The 21,170-nt window shown below is 41.3% G+C and overlaps 1 protein-coding gene across 1 annotated transcript in view; it reads left to right on the top strand.

The window, feature by feature from the left end:
- foxo3b (forkhead box O3b) overlaps window positions 1-17,080 on the top strand; it is a 53,044-nt gene extending 35,964 nt beyond the window's left edge. Inside the window, exons 3-4 of the mRNA XM_039782668.1 lie at window positions 11,214-12,689; window positions 13,661-17,080. Of these exons, the coding sequence (XP_039638602.1) occupies window positions 11,214-12,662 (1,449 nt within the window). The 3' untranslated portion in view covers window positions 12,663-12,689; window positions 13,661-17,080. The remainder of the gene's footprint in view (window positions 1-11,213; window positions 12,690-13,660) is intronic.
- Window positions 17,081-21,170: the final 4,090 nt, after the last annotated feature.

Here is a 21,170-nt window from a genome sequence, read left to right as displayed (position 1 = left end):
GAAATAAAGTTGCCTTGCACTGCAACCTCAGCCTGTCAGTCAGTCACCAGGCCATTAATATCATATTGCAGCTAACGCCATCTGCGTGAAGTTTTGAAAAGTGTAACCAAACTTGCAACCACTTTACTGGCATTGCCGGGACTCACTTTGACTTAAACAAAACTGCAGAGCCGACATAGTTTGCTGGAGTTTGCTCCGTCCGCACCTCTGTGTGCACGTGCATTCGTGCGTGCGTGTGTGTCGGAGTTCCGCTCTCTGTCAACATGCAGAGAAGACAGATAAGCTCGTGCTTACTCACTCTCAGGTACCGAAATTTGGCACTGTTTGATTTAGAGTGAATTGGTCGGTACCCAAAAAAGTACAGAGTTCGGTACCCAACTCTACTCAGTAGAAATGTTGCATTAATGTATATACCAAAGTAATCTCTATAAACAGATAACTTCATATGAATACAGAATGTCATAAAAATATTGGTATTGATCTTTGGTATCAAAAGCGTTCTGGTTTTCATTTGTAGTCCGTTTTTTAGCCCTAGTAGTATTGACCAATCACTTTTGAGCGGGCTTTGGTCGCATGCAGGTACACAGTTCGTGTGGAGACTAAAAGAGGCAAAATGCATTTGCCGAAATGCTAGCCCGGAACCCACGGTTATCTTTTTTTTTTTTTTTAAATGTGTTATTTTGTAACTTATAGAGATTAGCCGATATGTCCTCTGGACCTGGATCTGGTTGCTTATTGGACTGTAAACAATGACGCATGGAAGAGGAAGTCTTGGCCCAGATTTCCTCTGGCTACACCGGAACACCACAAATATTGGCCGTTGCCCCCTGAGGCTTAATCGTTGTCAGAGCGATAGCAGATGGGTTCCGAGATTGAGACCAAAGTAACTATCCCTTTGTACCATCAATGTGGGAGAAGGCTCCTTTATTACAGTGTAAGTATGGGTTATGCAGGCTATAAAATAAAATGTGGACGCATTCAGTTACTTTACTTACTGCTGCTTTACTCTCTTGCGAGCTGGTTTCTCCTTCTGTATCTCGGTTTGAGTGGTCTTTGTCTTTGCTGAGATGTGTGCGTGTGCGTGTGTGCATTCTTGGCAGGCACAGATGCTTCGTAGCTTAAGGACGGCGTGTCCTGGAACTTGGGTTGATAAAACCCAGCAGGGATGTCCTGTGTTGTCCCAAAGCAAAGTGTACATGCATGTACATACTGAGCTGTAATGAACAGTGTGTTTGTGAACAACCACCGAATGCATTGTGAGCTCATACGTTTTTTTTCCATGGATGACAGAAATTAGATTCGTTTGTTGTTTTTTCAGTATCCAAATCATGAAAATATTTTGTGATAGATTACCCTGCTGCTTTTTGCTCTTCATATCTTTGATTTTCCTTCCAGTTTGTGTGTGCTTAACTTTCCACTGTGAACGTATGCCAATAACTGAGATGACTGTCCAGCACTGATCAAAACATACCGACTTGGGCTGCACGATATGAGGAAAATATGCGATATTCAATAACGTTGTTGAATATCGCAATAACGATATTACTTGCGATAAATAAACAGATATTAAAGTGTTCTCATTTCCAACTTTCTGTTAATGAACAAATTGAACATTTAATTGAATATAAACAGGCAGCACTAACAAGGAATGAGTGCAGTTTTCTGCTGATATTTTCTGTCAACTAACACAACAGCTATTTGAGTGCCTTTTGCAATGTGTTTATTGCGCAAGTTGATATTGGGATGATAATATATTGTGCAGCCCTAATACTGACCCAATGAAGCCTTACTCTGGTAACGTGACTAACCATGCCTTTGTACCGGCCTGCACTGATTGGCTGTTTGAGGTGGGCTGGGTTGGCTAACTCTCCCACCTGATTGGAGGAAACGTAAGAGTAAACAAGGAGTTCTTTGAGCATGTGGCCTTACACAACACGAGACACACTGCATGCAAGCAAAGAATGATAGAAGATAGGGAGACAGATGAGAATGATAGAAAGAGAGAGAGAGGTTGACATTGCAGTAGTAAAGTCGGGATGACAAGAGCAGGCTTTTTCCTATTTTAACAAGGTCACAACTCTTGAAAAGCTGTGTGTGTGTGTGTGTGTGTGTGTGTGTGTGTGTGTGTGTGTGTGTGTGTGTGTGTGTGTGTGTGTGTGTGTGTGTGTGTGTCCTTAAAAAGTAGAAATATATAAGCAGAATGAGATGTAACAGGAAGCTCCAGATCCCCGTCCAGTGTGCGCACACACATCAATACAGCTTAAACACACACAATCTGAGAGAGACACCCAGCCACTGGCTGGGAAACGCACATATGATTGAAGAGAATGGAATGTTCTGTCTGCAGTCCAGAGCTCAGGGCAGCTGGAACCTGCAGCCTGTGTGTGTGTGTGTGTGTGTGTGTGTGTGTGTGTGTGTGTGTGTGTGTGTGTGTGTGTGTGTGTGTGTGTGTGTGTGTGTGTCTGTGTGTGTGTCTGTGTGTGTCTGTCTGTCTGTGTCTGTGTGTGCGTGCGTGCATGTCTGTGTGTGCATTTCTGAGTGTGCATTTCTGTGTTAGTGTAGGGTCACAGTATAAATAACCGTCCTCTCCCAGCAGTGTTAGCGCAGACCAGCCATGCTGTTTATTTATAAACTGCCTTATACGTGTCAAAGACCTGCATGTCATCGATGCCTTTACCTCACACCACCTCGCTACACTTTCACTGCTCTCCTCTGCGACCTGAGGCCACTTCATGGTTTCTGTGTCCACGTGTCTGCAAGGGATCAATTTGTGACCGCATTACAACCTCTGCGTATGTAGCCTGGTCCTAGCAGACTCTCGTACATTTCATTTGAACAGAGAGTCTGGCCACTCTCCATTGACAAGTGTTAACTTCCTTGAAGGCGGGTACTCTGTTGAAGTTTAAAACTATTGGATCTGCCCAGAGCCACTCTGGATCTGCCATAACCAATCACTATTGTTTGGTCGTGACGTATGTCAACAACAACTATCAGCTTAGCATCGCTAGCGTTCGCCTTAGTCAACTCCTTCACCACTAACGGAGCGAGCTGGAAAATCTAACTTTTCCCGAACCCCGTGGGGAGGAGGGCAACAACATCATGGCCACCGACAAAACTCAGCAAAGATTGTTCTAGCTCGGGCTTTAACTTCTGGATATTTGGCAGCGTTGCCACAACGGACTGAATGGCTTCGCTTGCATCTTTCTCCACCGCCATTACGGAACTACAACTCAAACTATCGCACAACCTCAACGTCATCGTTTCAGCCACTCCCTCTGTTCGCTGATTGGTCCGCCAAAGATTTGGCCAGAGAAAACCCAAGAATATACCGCAAACCCAGACGGTGTACTGAAGGAAAATGAAAATTGAGCGGAAGTACAGTACAGGCCAAAAGTTTGGACACACCTTCTCATTCAATGCATTTCCTTTTTATTTTCATGACTATTTACATTGTAGATTCTCACTGAAGGCATCACAACTATGAATGAACACGGGGAATTATGTACTTAACAAAAAAGTGTGAAATAACTGAAAACATGTCTTATATTTTAGATTCTTCAAAGTAGCCACCCTTTGCTTTTTTATTAATAAGGGGAAAAAATCCACTAATTAACCCTGACAAGGCACACCTGTGAAGTGAAAACCATTTCAGGTAACTACCTCATGAAGCTCATTGAGAGAACACCAAGGGTTTGCAGCGCTGTCAAAAAAAGCAAAGGGTGGCTACTTTGAGGAATCTAAAATATAAGACATGTTTTCAGTTATTTCACACTTTTTTGTTAAGTACATAATTCCATATGTGTTCATTCATAGTTTTGATGCCTTCACTGAGAATCTACAATGTAAATAGTCTTGATTCAATAGCATTGAATGAGAAGGTGTGTCCAAACTTTTGGCCTGTACTGTATGTAGGAGGGTGGAGCCAGGCTACTGCGTATGCACATGCGCTAGAAAAGTAAACTGGAAAAACAATGTAAAGGCAATCAAATGTGGAGGGCAATTGGCCGGAGTTTGGAAAAAGAAGAAAGTGTGTCTGAAACACTTCCCCTAAGCGGACAGAAAGTAGTATAGTATTAAAGTATATAGCCAGTCCTTCCAGAAAAACACGGAGTTTTTTAGTGATTGTTGCGGGCAAAAATCCTTAAAAAATGCGATGGAATATGCAGGATATTTATGCAATTTTATGCGATGAAATTGCGGGAACTTACAAAAAATGCGGGAACTTGCAAACATTGCGGGAACTTGCAAAAACTGCGGTTTGATGAAAAAGAGAAGAAAAAGTGATTCCCCCAACACCCTGCTTTTTTAAACTTAATTTCCAAAAAATAGTTTACAGATATTCAGTCATTGCAATAAGTAAACAAATAAGATACAAAAATATATACAAATAATATAATATTAAAGTAAAAATAAAAGTAATAGTCTAAACAGAGGGAAATAAAAGATACAAAAGAGACAGACTTTCAAAAATCGTTAATAATATAGACAGCAGGAGCACTTAAACACAGAAATCAGATATTAAGATAGGTTTCTTATTGGATACCAACTTAAGAGACTCAAAGTACATGTCAAATTCAACCTCCAACAGCCTGCTTTTCGATGATGTTCACGTTGCGTAATTACGTCACTTCATAACGTTCGCATGGCAACAGGGGAAAATGGCTGCTCTTGTGTGAAGTAAACGCAACATTTTTTCAACTTTCTGCTAAGATATGTGACTTTTTTGCAATTATTATGAATTATGATTATGAAATCATGAAATCATGTAGGCACCGCATATTTTGCGCCGAAATCTGCAATTTATGCGGCGAAAGTGCAGCATATTTGAAAAAATGCGGCCCCAGCATGAATATGCAGACTTTGGCTGATTATGCATTGAATTATGCTATCGCATAATCGCGTTTTTCTGGAAGGACTGTATAGCAGAAGAACTACTAAGTGTCCGCTTGGGAGTATATAGTCTCTAAATGCATGCGTGTATGTTTGATATATATACAGTACACCTGTTGCCACAACTTTTGTCAATTATAATTGGGCTACTTTTTCAATTAGAAAAACAACATAAGGTTAAACTCATTGAATTTTTACAGTTTTGTTGTTCACTGTTTTCCAAATACAAGTTACACTTACACTTACAATATGACATGTATTTGTGGCTAAAAAATGTTAGGCCTAGGCTCTTGTTTGTCTCTTTATTTATTTATTGATTTATTGATTGTTTAATTGGCTTATTTAAGGGGGACAGTGCAAATTCCTAAACATAAATGTGGTAGTTAGCCAGACTCTCTTTCTTTCTTTAGCTTTTTCTCATTTCTAAAAAACATGAGCTCCTTTATCCTTGTCCGTCTATTTTATTTTCGTAATGCATTTGTGGTTCTTTTACTAGGATGCTACCTGTCACCCATTTGCACAAAGTTAATCTAGTTTCGATTCTCTAAAGAAAGAACACTTCAGGAAAAGACGAGCGTTATTTTCACCACAGCCTATTGTCAATCCCTCGTCTTTATGTTGCGGAACTTGTCCGCTTGACCCAGCAGCGGTCACTGTTGACATTAGACTCAGATTAGTGCTGGTTTACATAATGGCTGATAAAGTGTGGTTATGTTTGGCGAGGACTCATACACACATACACACTGTGTCAGAGGGTGGTAAAGTACACTAGAGGTGTGAGGCTCAGGTCACAGAGTTGGTCCAATCACAGCAGTGGTAGCAGGGTCAAGGGGACGGAGCTAACATGTGTGAGGCGAAAGCTATAACCTCAAAGCACTTTGACCTTTGACACATTGTTGTCTCCTGGCTCCGTGACACTGTAACCCTGTGACCCAATGCTTTGCTGTAGCACAACACATGAGCTGTGTGTGTGTGTGTGTGTGTGTGTGTGTGTGTGTGTGTGTGTGTGTGTGTGTGTGTGTGTGTGTGTGTGTGTGTGTGTGTGTGTGTGTGTGTGTGTGTGTGTGTGTGTGTGTGTGTGTGTGTGTGTGTGTCCCAGTTCATATATATTTGAGTTTAGATATGTGCTGTAGCTGGGTGATGAAATACACTTGCAACACCATGCAGACCCTCCCTTTTCTGTACTGCCTGGCTACGCAAGCCAATTTCACTCCACCAATCACCAATGCTGAAGCTAGGATGGCTACAACCAACTAGAAAGCACTCTTAGAATCATCTGCACCAATCAGAGGAACCTGCTTCCCAAGTAACCTCAGGGGTCTGAGGTTTTCATTTCTATACATTTACAACATGCATCTATGATATTAAAATGATCTAATTCCCTCACAGTAGACATACAATCTCCTTAAAATGCCTACTTAAAAATGTAACGTACACACACCTTCTACATTCACATTGACATAATTTCAAATATTTGAGTTCCCACCTACGCACCTTCAAAAATCAGAATAATGAGGGAAAGGAGAGCGAGATTCCTAGCGTGGTTGCTGACAGTGATTAATTGTTCCCACATGTTGCTGACAGACAAAAAGGCCTCTGTGTTCCTAAGCTTTGGCTGCAGCTGGCGCACGCACGCACACACACACACACACACACACACACAGCTGGGGCCTGTCTCACAAAGCAAGTTCAGGTTCATCAGGCTATCTTTGGGTCAGTTTGTTTCAAAAATGTAACACTGGTGAATCTAGATAACCGTACTAATATTATATAATAATCTGTTGCCACAGTGTTTCGTAGACCAGTTTAGACCAGCTAAAACAAATCTACTGTGGTTAAAGGAATAGTTTGAAATTTTGGGATATACATGTATTTGCGAGTTGGATGAAAAGATAGATATGAGACTACAGCTAGCAGCAAGTAGAGTCACGATCTGGCCCAAGCCCAATTTAAAAACCCAAATTCCCACTGTAATTTTTATTTTTTTTAAATAAGTAAATGAATTAAAATGATCCATGCATGTTGGTTGAATAGATATCCATAAGATTGCGGTACACATCGCATACATTAATCATGACATTACACAGACTATGAGGTTGCCATTAAAAAACAATGGAGAAAAAAACAATGAGAGATTTGTGCAAACCGGGATCCAGTTGGGTTCGGGCAGAGAATCAAAGCTAGAAGCACAACATTTTGAAACTGAGGGAAACAAATAACTTGTTTCTTTCTGAAGGTTAAATATCAAACTTCCAGCATCAATAATAATTACATATTAATGTTTTATTTTGTACAAAAAATATTTCTTGGCCGTTCTCAGTGTCTTCCTGGAGATGTTACTTTGAGGTTGCCAGACAACCAGTTAACCCTGTTTCCAGTCTGTATGCTAAGCTAAGATAACCGGCTACTGGCTGTAGCTTCATATTTTACCTAAAGATATGAGTGGTATCAATCATCAAAGATCAAGTTTGTGAAACGGCCCCAGATGTGTTCATTTAGATGATCATGACATTTAGATAAATGCTCAATTGAGAGAGAATGAGGACAATGGTAAAAAAACTGAAAAATAGAGGGAAAAATAAGGTTGAGAAAGAAAAAAACAAATCAACAAAATTCCCTAAAATTAGCCGGGCAGCGTTAACAGCGTCATTATCTCTTGGAAGGTTGTTGCTGCAAGCTGTGTTAGTGCATGTGTGTTATTTAGCTCTTGTCGCTGCATAGGAGTTATGAATCAGAGCTGCTGTATCAGTGAGCTGTTTCTATTATTAATGGGCTTTGGGAATACCCCAGAGGAGCTACAGTAGTAAGTATACAGTATCCCGTTCACACTGCGATGTGACATATACACTGAAAACATGGAGTGCATACATTCTGCAAATAACAACACATGAAATAGTCATGTTTATTTAATCACACTTGAAGCACTTCTACAGATAATGCCGTATTGATTTTAGCTATTGCATCTTTTTAGTTATGAAGATGCAGATGTTAGGGAGGGGATGCAATTTAGATTGCACAAAAGAAGAAACTGCCCTGTGTGTATTATAAAACATTTCCTAATATTTTGTACACACAGAGCCTTTGGAGACTCTTTTTTTTTCACATCTGCGCCCCCAGTGTTCAGTAACGTTTATTGCCGTTTAAGGCTGTTATCAAACTCAGGTCTGATTTAAGAGTAGTTTAATGAACTCCTGGGAGGTTAAATAATATGATTTGCTTCTGCTCCATCCCAATACCTTTTGAGGTGAACACAATTTAGTTTGTGGTGCTTTGAGCTATGGAAAATTACATTTTAAAAATGTGTCTTTGCATAAAATATATATTGGAGATCTTGGAAATGATCCAGAATAACAGGGATAATCAGTACAGGGTCTGTGAGGAGAGTATGTGGGAGGGTCTACTACTACTATGTACTACGCATACATCACATGTAGCACTGATACATAGCAGGCCCAGTTTTCTCTCTTTCATCTTGCAATCATTCTCTCTTTCCCTCTTTCTCGCCATCACTCATACATTTTTTACTTGACACCTTTTTTCCTTTTTATCACTGTCCGTGCTTCTGTTGAAGATGCCCTGTTTCCTTTTATTGCTGCTCCATCACACAGAGTTAGAAATATCTCCCCTGACATTTTAAGGATACGAGCATTTGCACGGAAAAGAGAAACATTAAACAAGTGGCTTTGTTGGGTGGAGGAAGTGGGGAGGTGCAGGGATAAAGCTGGTGTAGGAAGAAGGATTGATGAAGTGTAAGGTGCTAGCAGGTAAATGTTTACAGCAGCGGCAGAAGAAAACTCACATTCCATTCATTCTGCTGTCTTTCATCCCTCCAAATGTTCTCCTTTTCCTTTACAAAGTCTATCTTCTGCTAGTATTACATCTCCTCGGCAGCTGGAAACATTTTGTGTGTGTGTGTGTGTGTGTGTGTGTGTGTGTGTGTGTGTGTGTGTGTGTGTGTGTGTGTGTGTGTGTGTGTGTGTGTGTGTGTGTGTGTGTGTGTGTGTGTGTGTGTGTGTGTGTGTGTGTGTGTGTGTGTGTGTGAAATGTTTTGTAAAAAAAGAAGCATTACGTCATGCCTCGAGAGATGCTGGCAGAGGATAAACACTGGTCTCCTTGGTATCTGTTCTCATCTTACCTCATTGCACAGTATACACACACACACACACACACATTTGGGAAACGGGCCTTCACATTCACATACACACACCATTCATGATTACACTTTTTATGGGTTTGCTAATGCACAGCAGTCTTCACAAAAAGCATACAGTCCTGCAGAAAGAACTTTTGCATTTCCAATTGCAAAACATTCAAGGGCCTGCAAATGCAAAACCGGGCATTTCCATGCAACTAGCACAAACACACACATACATGCTCAAATACACACACACACACACACACACACACACACACACACTTGCATAGGGTCGTAGGTTCAGTTTAGGTCCCAGAGATCAAACTTACCCTGCCAACGTAGCATTTAGAACGGTAACTTAAGCTTCTCTTTCTCCTCTCTGATTGAACTGCCTTTGACCAGAATAACAATCCAAACCAAATTGTCTGTAAACTGTTGCCCAGGAAAGACGGGACTGCTTCATGGAAAACAATATTGTGATTCCCACAAAAACTTGAAGATTTTGGCCCTTGCCTTTTGGAACCCAGAAATCTGTTCTGTTTTAGGGAGTAAAAATATACACGGGAGGAAAACAGAGAGGTATGTGTATGTTGTGGATGGCGGTTGGGTTGTTTATATGAGAGGATATAACATAGCCCCAGAATCTCTCAGGGCCCATAAGAACTGTGTGTTTGTGAAACAACAGAAACTGCGGAAGAGGAAGGGGGTATGGACAGAGAAGGAGACGGAGGCAAAATAATGAATTCAGTAGGTTGCGGGTCACAAAACAAGGAGGAACAAGGGGAAGAAGAAATGTAATAAATGCTTGAGACAAAAGTCAAATCAAAAGGTCATTATCATAAATACTAATTCCTTAAAATGCAAAAGGTTTATAGTTATGTCTTGATACTCTGAGTTGATATTTGAGAATGTGACTGAACGTATGAGCACTTTTGTTTAAACATTTGTGTATAATTATATGCTGTCATACAAGAACCATGAAATTATGTCTTTTTTAAGTAACCAGATGGCTGAGAGTACCTGCTTTCACCCAGGACTAACAATGCAATTATTAGTTGGACTGAAATGTGACAAAAGGTTCTAGAAGGTTAAAGAAGGATCCAACTGTAAACAATGTACGCATATTTACATTAAAAAGAATTGTATATGGAAATTTGTCCTTTTAGAAATTATTTTGCCCATCATAACTAATCAACCCTAAGAGACTTGAGAGCTCTGTGAGGCTGTTCTAAGACATAGCGGTGCTTTGAGCTTAATGGTAAATTCAGCATAGAGGAAAAGTCAGGGAATCATCAAGTCAGTAGGCTTCATCCCCTGGGAACAATGAATGTCTGTCTGTATAAAATCCATCCAATAGATGTTAAGTTCTAAGTGGTTGACGGACCAACAGACATTGTCATCTCTAGAGCCATGCCTTCTAGCGAGGCTAAAAATGTGTGTTCAACCGCTACAACATCAGTGTAAAATAACTATATAAAATGTAAGAATATCTTCCTGATAATGTAAACAAAGCCAGCAGTGAAGCAAAATTTTATTCAACAGGGGTGGTATAATGCAGTTTGGGCCTTTTGATGTGTACATACATCTCTGTTGTGAATAAAACTCTTGATCATTAGCAGGGGCCGTCATGTGCACCAGTTCCATCACAATGAGCCTTTAGGGCTCAAGTTGATCAATATAACCCAGACAAGACTCACACACAGGCACGCACAAACACACATGATCTGACATAAAATAAGCTCCTTCAGCAACACAGTGTGTGTCATTCATAAATGAGGAGACGCTTGATTATAGACCACTGTCTCTGTTTTGTCTTTTATACCCACAACACAAAAGCTACAGGGGAACAATGCAGACATCAGCGCTAAGTGCTGCTGCACGGTAATGTGCTAATTCGTGTCTATATTTAGTGGATGAACAATTGAAACAATATAATTTTTGCTTTGTTGTGTGTCTAGTAACCAGAGCAACTGTTTACATTGCTGCAGAATCAGTAGTAGTGGGTGGTTTATGGATCAGTGTTGTTGGACTTAAAGAGAGGTATTCATTAAATGTTGTATTGGTAAAAGCAAAGAAAGAATACAACAACTCAATATTGATGCCAGTCATTGTTTGAGTAATTATTTCAAAGGGATTTTACACACATCACTCAACACAGTCTCTTCTCTTTCTTTCCTTTGTGTTACAGAACTCCATCCGGCACAATCTTTCCCTCCACAGCCGCTTTATCCGTGTCCAGAACGAGGGAACAGGGAAGAGTTCCTGGTGGATGATCAACCCAGAGGGAGGGAAGGGTGGCAAGGCTCCTCGCCGCCGTGCAGTCTCCATGGACAACAGTAACAAGTACACTAAGTCAGCCCGTGGCCGTGCTGCCAAGAAGAAGGCAGCTCTGCAGGCAGCAGCCGCTGCAGGTGGAGAAGGCGGCGGAGACAGTCCTTCAGGTCTTTCCAAGTGGCCTGGAAGCCCAACGTCACGCAGCAGCGAGGAGCTGGACGCCTGGACAGACTTCCGCTCCCGTACTAATTCCAACGCCAGCACACTGAGCGGTCGCCTCTCACCCATTCTGGCCAACCCTGAGCTGGACGAGGTGCCCGATGACGAGCCTCCTCTCTCGCCTATGCTCTACTCCAGCCCTGGCAGAGCGCTATCTCCCAGCAACGCAACAACCAACGGGAAGGCTGTGCCGCCTGAGCTGCCCCGCTTGGCAGACCTGGCAGGTACAATGAACCTGAATGACGGACTCACAGATGACCTGATGGATGAGTTGCTGGATAACATCAACCTGGTGCCAACCGTCTCAGTACCCGCCGCTCCAAATGGTTCCTTAGGGTTCAATTTTGGGTCCAAACCCAACGGGCTATGCTCACCTTCCTCCACCTCCTCTCCCTCCACTAACTCTTCTTCTAACGGTGGAGTTAATGGTTACAGTAACTCCATCTTTGGCCCCCACACGACGGTCTCCTCTCTGCGTCCATCCCCCATGCAGACTATCCAGGAGAACAAGCAGACCTCTTTCTCCACTATCAGTCTGTCTCGCTTTGGCAGTCAGACACTACAAGACCTGCTCAACTCTGACAGCCACAGCCACAGTGATGTCATGATGACCCAGTCTGACCCACTGATGTCACAGGCCAGCGCCGCAGCCGTCATTTCCAAGAACTCTCGCCGTGGACTCATGCTCCGTAATGATCCCGTAATGACCTTTGGGACCGCTGGAGGACTTCAGGGCAGCCAAGGGGAGATACTGCAAAGTAACAACCACAACCAGAGTTCCCTAAGGCCTTTAAACGGAGGCCTGAACCTAGCCAACGAGGCTAACGCTCTGGCTAATGCCAAGCAGCAGCTCCTACTCTCACCTTTGGGAGGAAATGGTTCCTCTTCCATGCAGATTGACACCTCGATCTTCCTAAACGGAACAGTTAGCGGCAACGGAGGGATCTGCCAGGACCGTTTTCCTACAGATCTGGACCTGGACATGTTCAACAGCAGCCTGGAGTGTGATATGGACTCCATCATCAGGAATGAGCTGATGGACGCAGATGGCCTGGACTTTAACTTTGACTCTCTGGCCAACATGAACGGGGTCGGCAACTTCAAGAGCACCAAGCAGAACTCTCAGAGCTGGGTACCCGGATGAGAGGGTCAGGAGAGAGGAGCAGAGCAGGTGTGTATGTTTGAGTGTTTTATACATGGGTGTAAATTCATATTTAGATGAAGGAAATAAGGATGAACTGATCCAGCCTTTTCTCTCCCGATTCCGACACCTGAACTCAGGGTACAGCCAATTGCCAAGAACAGATCCGATACTAGTGCTCTTTTTTTCCAAAATGTAAAATCTGTAAAGGTCTCTGTCCAGAACCGATTAAGATCGCTGTAAGTTAACATGACAGTGTACTATAAGTGTAAACATTCAAACACCAAGATGCTTTCTAGGCTTGTAAAAATCATCTATATCATCATTATTATCTATATTGTTTTTAAGGTTTATCTTGCTGTAGAATGACTGATGTTAACAGATACAGACATGAAGAAAAAGCACTGAGCTGTTATAATAACTAGAGTCCATGCTGCACTCGTTGTCCCGTAAATCCCACGGAAAAGTTCTCTCACTGAAATTGCATGCCTCTGCATCTTTACACTGACCCACTACAACTGCTCTCCACTAGTTTTTAGTTTGTTTTTGATCAAATATCAGTCCTCATTTTCTGGACTGTTCTTATTTAACAAGATTTTTCAACATGTATTAAAATGTATTATATCCATGCAAAGTTTCAAAATGATGTCCCCACAAAAAGTGCAAAAACGTCTTTATTTTCCCTGTTTATGGAGTAAATCTTTGGAACGTTAGCTAACCGCAAAGGTTACTGTCAACACTTCTGGTTTCACAGCAAAGGTCTACCTCTGCCTTCACATTAAAATGCATTTAGTGTGAAGCAAATACAGGAAGTACCAGTGTAAACTTTAAGCAGTCCACTGCTGCAAATGAGCATGGAACAACAAAAGGTGGATTGGTAAATGATACCCGATCTGCTCGGTGTATCCATAATAGAAGCATTTGACTTCAGAACAGAAGAGATTTTTCCTTGCTTTTAGTACAGCACTGAGACATAATCATCTTGTCCTTTATCTCTCCAGGTCTGAACTGTGTAGTGCAAGAGAAGATCAGACACACAACATCCTTTTTGCCAAACCTGCCATCAGCACAACGTAAAATACGAACCCTGTGTTTACAGAAGAAGACTTCCTCTCGAGAGCTTTACCTTCGCTCCCACACTGGTGAACCATGAACAATCTGACAGACTGTAGAGATACTGCACATCAGCCCTCAAAGCATCCTATCAACAACAACAAAAAAGAAAGCTATGTCAAACTCACAAATCTTAGAATTATGCAATTTTCCTTTGACACCCAGTCTGTTGATATCAAAGAGACACTGGTTTATCAGAAGGGGTTTCAGGTGGAATACAACGACTAAATATCACGCAAAGATTGAAGGAGTGCACGATGCAGTTGTTCCCATTGACGACAAAAGAAAAAGACTAAAGTGAAAAAATCAAGATGTGTTGTAAATCTGATTCAGGGGTTTCATGGGATGTTATGTTAAAAAAAGAATTTCCCTCTGTTCTCACTTAGTGATTTTAAATGTTCAGTGTTTGTTTTTTTGGATTTCCTGTTTTATCACAATAATTTCTGCATCATACATGTCTTTACAAAAAGAATTGTTGTATTGATGAAATGAAAAGATGGAAATGGAGTATCTTACTGGCTGAGTGGCCACGCATACAGTACATGCAAACACACAAACCTATCCTTTGCCCCAGTTTGCAAGACCTCCGAACCCTTAGAAATTAAATATTCTCAATTTAACGCAATGCACTTCCAGTTTTATTCATACGAATTGCTTGAAATCAATTAAAAGGGTTATATTACAATTAGCTGAATATTACAACAATATTTGCTATCTTGTGTGTGTATCTAACTATAATCAAAAATATGAAAAAAGACTAGAGGAAGTACATCTCTGTTACGGATATTTGTACAGTGCAGGGCAGTGTAAAGTTCCAGAGGAGGAGGTAAGATCTTGTCTGTCTTTTCTTAGATTTCTTAACTTCTGGTGACTTCTGTTGAGGTCGTTTATCACTGCATATATGTAGCCAAAATGGATACCTGTGTCCTAGGGTTGTGAACATGTCCACACCATTACAGGTGCTATGAAAACAGTGTTGAATCCTGCCCTGAGAGCAAGCTGTGCATTTTGTTTGTTCGTATTGTTTCCGTTTTTACCCACGACCTGCAGAAACCCAAAGCTGCAGCCACTTGTAGCACAGCGGGTTTGAACCTGTAGACGGCAGCGGCGGCGGGGGGTGAGAGGAGCAGGGTTTTAAGCTCATTCCTCTAGAAGCCATTTGTTTCTCGAATAAAAACAATAAGCTATCTCTGTATATTGCCAAATTACTTGAAACAAATAGTAGGATATGCTGGCAGCCAAATCACAGCACATACACACACATGCACACACATAGATCGAAGAAATAATACCAGGGATTTGTGTTAAGCTCTGCTGTTTTCTTGTCATGAGCTTGTGGGGCTTCTTATGCATATATAGAATCACTCAGGGGGGAAAAGGGAGGCTTCCCTTTTAAGTAACATCAAGTCACATTCTAATGGTATTTTAACATTTCTTGATAAAAAACAGTAATGCTTTGTGTTTGTGAACTTGTAACCTGTGAACTTTTGGCCGTCAAGATGAAGAAGGAAGATGAATTTCAGGATTAAGACGTCTGTTATTTTCTTTTTTTGCTGTCATTGTTTTGTTGTTTTCTTTCTCTTGTCGGACTTGTGAAACACATACACATCCCCTCATGGACACGCCTCGTGCTCCTGCAGGTGACTTCCTGTATCTCCTGAGTACGTGTTAATGTGTGTGTGTGTGCGTGCGTGCGTGCTTATCTGTGGAGTTTATTTCTGTTGAATTAATCTCACGGGAACGTGTAATCCCTCACTAACCCATCATGGTGCATACAGCACAGCAGACTGTATGCATGTTTGTATTTATGCATTATGAATTGTGTGAAATGCATATATACTCACTGTTTGTACTTATATACTCATGTAGTACTTGACCCTTGACCCTTGGATTTTGTGATACCTCTGAAGGTAAAGTTGAAGAAATAATGAACAACGTTACACGCCCGGTGGGAGGGAACACTGTTACCAGCTAATTAATTGTTGAACCAGATTTGGAAAATGGTGGAAAGCACCATTGTTGTAGCATCTGGACACCCTGGTATCTCTTCTCTGTCTGGGGTAGCGATATGAAGTGTATGCCCTGCTGTGTATAATAGTGTACAGATGTGTGTATATCACTTTGAGGCCAAGGCAGAAGAATATGGAATATGTGCATGGTTGGCTAGAATGATCTACTGTGCTATCTAAGGTTTAGTGCATGACCTAGCTGTACCCTTAGACCCTTCCAATGGTGCCGTCCTGCGACAGAAATTGTAATACAGAGAGAAACCCTGTGTCTTCAGCACTCAAACACACACACACTTTCTATTTTTAAAATCAGGGCTTTACAGAGCAGAACTTGCACCATCCTCCCGCATTAATGGGTTAATTATTAGGAGTGTGTGTACACATTGTGGCAGACACAGGGAAAGCCTCTTTAACGGACGTTTCTCAGCTTCACACTTGTTTTATTCCATGTGGAGTACAGCAGGTTCACGTCCTGGTGCTCTCAGTGAGCGTTTGGTCACAACTTTGATGTGGTTAAAGTCATTGTTTTGGTCAACTGACAACAAGCTGGAATTTCCTACACACTTGTCTAAAAATGTCCAGAGCATTTTCACATGTCTTTTGGCAGGGGGAATCCTGAGCCATCACCTGAATTGCTAAGCATTTGAATTCATCTACACTGACCGTACTAAGTATTAGGAGCGCTTTACTCCTCCTGTGAAGAAGACTGACAAGGTAAATCCAGGGAACCCTGTAATCCTTTTTTATTTAAAGAGGGGTTATTGATCCTTGATCAACTGCAAATCTCAATCGCAGGAAGGTGTTCCTTACATTTTGTACAGTTTTGTTCAGTGTAAAATGTTTTGGCTCTTTGGGGAGATAGTTTACACTTTGTCGTAGTGGAGCAGGCCTTCCACACAACCACTCAGTGCTACTGCTTCTTTCAGGCACAGATTATCTCCTCTTGTGCCCAACACACACACACACACACCTGCAGCACAACACGTGCAACTTTAAAGCTAAGAAAAGCAAAAAATAGAAGAAACATACCACTAGATACCTTAATCATCTCTTGGGCGTTTCCTTTTCATTATCTTTTCTTGGACCCTTTCCATCCTTGTTTAGAGGCCCAGGCCAGCTCCCATCCAAACTCCCTCTGAACTTTGCCCTTTGAATTTTGCCCTTTATTAATCTTGCTTCTTCTCGTCTTGATGTTAGTGGGTATTTTCCTGTGTATTCCATTTTGAATTGTAATCTAGTTTGTATAAGAAATGGTGCGCATGTAAATAAAGCTTGGTGAGGCTCTACACCCTTTCCATGTCCTTGTCTTAAATGGTTTTATTGCTGTAAAAGTATGAAAGTATTAGAGGTACATACATTTCACGAGTGCTGTGGCAGCACAGGGCTGCTGTTAACAGCTCATATAGCCATGAGAGGAATTTTTAGCCCAGCGGGGAAAATGTTACAGCTCTCGCGTGCCTTACATGTGATGTTAATTCACAAGTTATCCTGCCAAGGTTTTCCAAAACCCTGTGTGTGTGAGTGCTTGTGCATGAACAAATTAAACCTTGGACTCCCTCCAGGGGATAAATCTCTTTCTCATGTCAGTCTGGAGGGATCTAAACAGCAAAACAACTCTGCGTTCCTCTCAAGTTCCTGGAAGTCCTCTTGCCCAATGTTTGTTTTCTTTACAGCTGCATTAAATGAGAGCTGACTTACAGCAACCCTCTGATACGTGACACCGGGCTGTGTGCTTTTCCTCAGTTGTTGCGAAACATAAAAGGGAGCGGGGGAAAGTCAGAGATGGGGGTCACTTGCATGTCTAAATCTGTGCCAAATATTAACACAGACCCTGGCGGGGGCTGATACTCTTCTTACTCCCTTCCTTGCCTCCCCCCTATTGAGAACAGCCAATAGGCCACTTTGCTCCTCTGCTAGGGGTCAAGCCTGTTATCATAAAATATTATTCCAGATGATCCTATAAATGTAAGTATGTGTGGGTTTCTGTGTGTGGATGAGTGTATCTTAAGGGTTAGTTGACAGGAAACCTGAAAGATTTTAAGGACTCTTCAGACTGCAGCATTTTATGGGAACATTAATATCTTTTTATCACAAAAACACCTTCACAATAATGCATTACTGTGGCTGATTGTTAACTTTGAGTAATTCTATAATTTTTCATCGGTTATCTTTAAATAATGTTACTTAATCAGCAGGAGAGCTATCATTTAGAACACTGATGTCATGTTGTGGTTTTGTTCCTAGGGATTTTTACAACATAAGAAGGAGTTAATCTCCTTCAATTACAGACAAACTACCAGTGGCGGGCCGTGTATTTTACGCCTAGGCCTTCAGTACTGCCCTACAGCAATTAAACCACCTTAGAATAACCTCAACATGACACTAGGACAGCAACTCAGAACATGATGCTAGCTAGTTTTGCTTCTCGGCCACCGTATACTAAATGGTCCGAAAAGTACCGACGTAGGTGGCTGAGCCAGCTAGAAGGCTCTGTCCTGTCAAAGAATATGCCCAAAAGGGAAAACTCGAAATTTGATAGGCTAAAGTATATGACAATCAACAACGTTGTCCCTATTTGCTTAAACAGCAGAGGGATCAAAATTCTAAAGGCCTCAGAGTAGATTTTTCACCCGGTGACAGCAAAGAGGGGAAATCTGATGAAAACTCTAATTTATGAAACGCACTGGAAGCCACACAAAACGAGGGAGAGAGTAGCAATTCAATTATGGTAATATACCCGTGGGAACGGACTTTGTAAAATACATATGCAATTAATAAATATGAATATTTTTGAAATATATATATAATTATATAAAATATGATTTTCTGATTCTGACAACCTCTTGGCCAGCAGAGAAGGCCTTGCTGGCCCTGACGGCCCACCTCTGCAAACTGCAGAGGTGGGCCGAGGTGGCTGAAACTGATCTACCTTATCGTTAATGTCTTTAAATGTGACTCTTTAAATGCAAACAAAATAGGTTAGAATTTCTCCACCAGAATTATATTCCTGGCCATGTAGAGAATTGTTTGAAATATAGCAATTAGACCATCGGGTAGGAGTGCTTCATAGGCATACTTGTCATTATAACCTGTTACGGAAATAAGAAATGTGCTGAAAATATATCTGAACAGTTAAATGAAAAAACAACAACAACAACATGAAAAACATTCCAATGTAGAGGGTTTTTGGTGTCCAGTCAGTCTGGTTATTTCAGGGGTTGCACTGGGGGAATTTGGTTTAACCAGTATTTCTAAAATCTTGCCTACAGGACTGCTAGCTAAATAATTTTTACTTCACAAACCTTCACACAATACGTGGCACAGTTAGCTCAGTTGGTAGGATGGGTGTACATATGTAGAGATTTATTCCTTGACACAGAAGGTCCAGGGTTCAAGTCTGACCTGTGACAGTTTCCTGCATACCTTCCCCCTCTCTCTCTCAGCATTCCTATCCATTAAAGGTGGAAATGCCCCAAAACATCATCTTAAATAAAAACATCACACAATATTATAAATGTTGACACCAAAGTGGCAAAAATACATTAACATATTTAAAAGTTTAATTAGAGCCTGCCACCACCCAATGCTCCATATTATGTACATACAGTTACAGACCACTTCTTCAAAGTACTGTATATTCACAGCACTTCAGTATTTTTTAGAGTAAAAACCAGCCTGAATGATTTATGAAACCCAAGCTGTGTCGTCATATACAGTAAGGCACATTCATAACAACACTGTTTGTCATTGTTGCCAAACCCAGGACATTGATCAGGTACTTCAGGTCTACCAATGTGGCCCTTTCATTTTGTACTCAAATATACAAAAGAACCTCAAACAAACAAAAGTCCTTTCAGTTTGCTTGGTATCTTCACGCATTCTTTCATGAAGACGAGACGTTTTAGAAAGGATAAAATAATTGGGAAGAAAATCCACTGCTCTTCCAAACAGACATTGCCAAAGCTCAGGGTTGACTACAAACTCCAAAATACTCAAACATGCTTTATGACGGAGAGAGCAGGACTCACCGCAACTACAAATACCAAACCCACATTTCAATAGCAGTTCCCAGTCAGCTGGTGGCCTGACTGACTGCATGCCTGGCATGGCTGCAGTTACACCAGTCCATACAAGGTCAATGAGGTTACTGGATGGCTGGAAACTCTACTGAACTCGTCTGTTTTTTCGACTAATTGTACAGCAACTATATCCAGATTCAAGATTCAATGATTTTGAGCCTTACCCTAGCATAATGATGGGCATTATTTGTAGCTTTAAATTGACAGGAAACTAAGGTGGCTTTCAAATTTTCACTTTGAATTTACATTTTGTATAGTTAGAGCATTCCAAAGCTATCTACTCATGTCACTTTACGCACAGCAACATAAGCACCAAGTCTGTTTCTCATTTCTGCTGGTTGTCTCGCAAGCTGGTTTCAGGCCATGTCATAACTGACTGACTGAGTCTATTTGTTTGCCTTCAGTCTTCATCTCCAACCACATTTTGGGGTTTTATTCGCCTTGCTCCATGTCAGTGGGCTTCTATGTTGTAATTGTCATCTTTGTTTAAATACAGGAAAGAACTAACCTGTGTACTCAGTCATTCACTGTAGTCATGGCTGATTCAACTGAGTTGTGTTTTCATCGTGATGAACAAATGACTGGGTGTACAGTGTACACCCAGTCATTAGCACCTTATGTCTTCCAGAGAGGACAAATTAGCTGTTAAAAAGCTAATGTCGTGGCCGGGCTGGCTCAGCGATAGAGCAGGCGCACACATACTGAGAGGTTTGTGCCTCGACGCATAGGTCCATGGTTCAAATCTGACCTGTGACAATTGTTTTTTTTTTAAATAGCTAATGTTATCTATGTATTAGCAAGCTAAGGCACTCGCAAGCATAATGCTGCATAGCTTTCTGATTTATCCACATTCCACTATAATACAAGTTGCATACTTTCAAAATAATTTAGCATACTTACAAAAATATAGTTAGCCTAAAACTTTGGACATTTGGCTTAGTAACAAAATGTTTGCTGCACTTGTAAAGTTAATAATAATAATATATTTTATTTACTTTTACTTTCTCGGCACTCAAGGACACCATACAGGGATACATAAGACATTTAAAAACAGCAAAAAATAAAAAATACAACAACAATAACAACAACAGAAAGAGGCAGAGCAATTGACATCAAGTGGAATAGGCAGTTTTAAAACAGAGGTGTTTTGAGTTGCAATTTGAAATGGGGGAATGAATCGATGTTTCTAAGTTGTGGTGGTAATGAATTCCAGAGACGGGGAGCAGAGCGGCTGAATGCTCTGTTCCCCATGGTGGTGAGACGGGCGGAGGGGACAGGCAGGTGTATGGAGGAAGAGGATCTGAAGGAGC

The sequence above is a fragment of the Perca fluviatilis genome, chromosome 18 (assembly GCF_010015445.1).
Source record: "Perca fluviatilis chromosome 18, GENO_Pfluv_1.0, whole genome shotgun sequence".
Classification (NCBI taxonomy): domain Eukaryota; kingdom Metazoa; phylum Chordata; class Actinopteri; order Perciformes; family Percidae; genus Perca; species Perca fluviatilis.
Note: the sequence above shows the minus strand (reverse complement) of the source record. Positions and strands in the feature narration are given on the sequence as shown.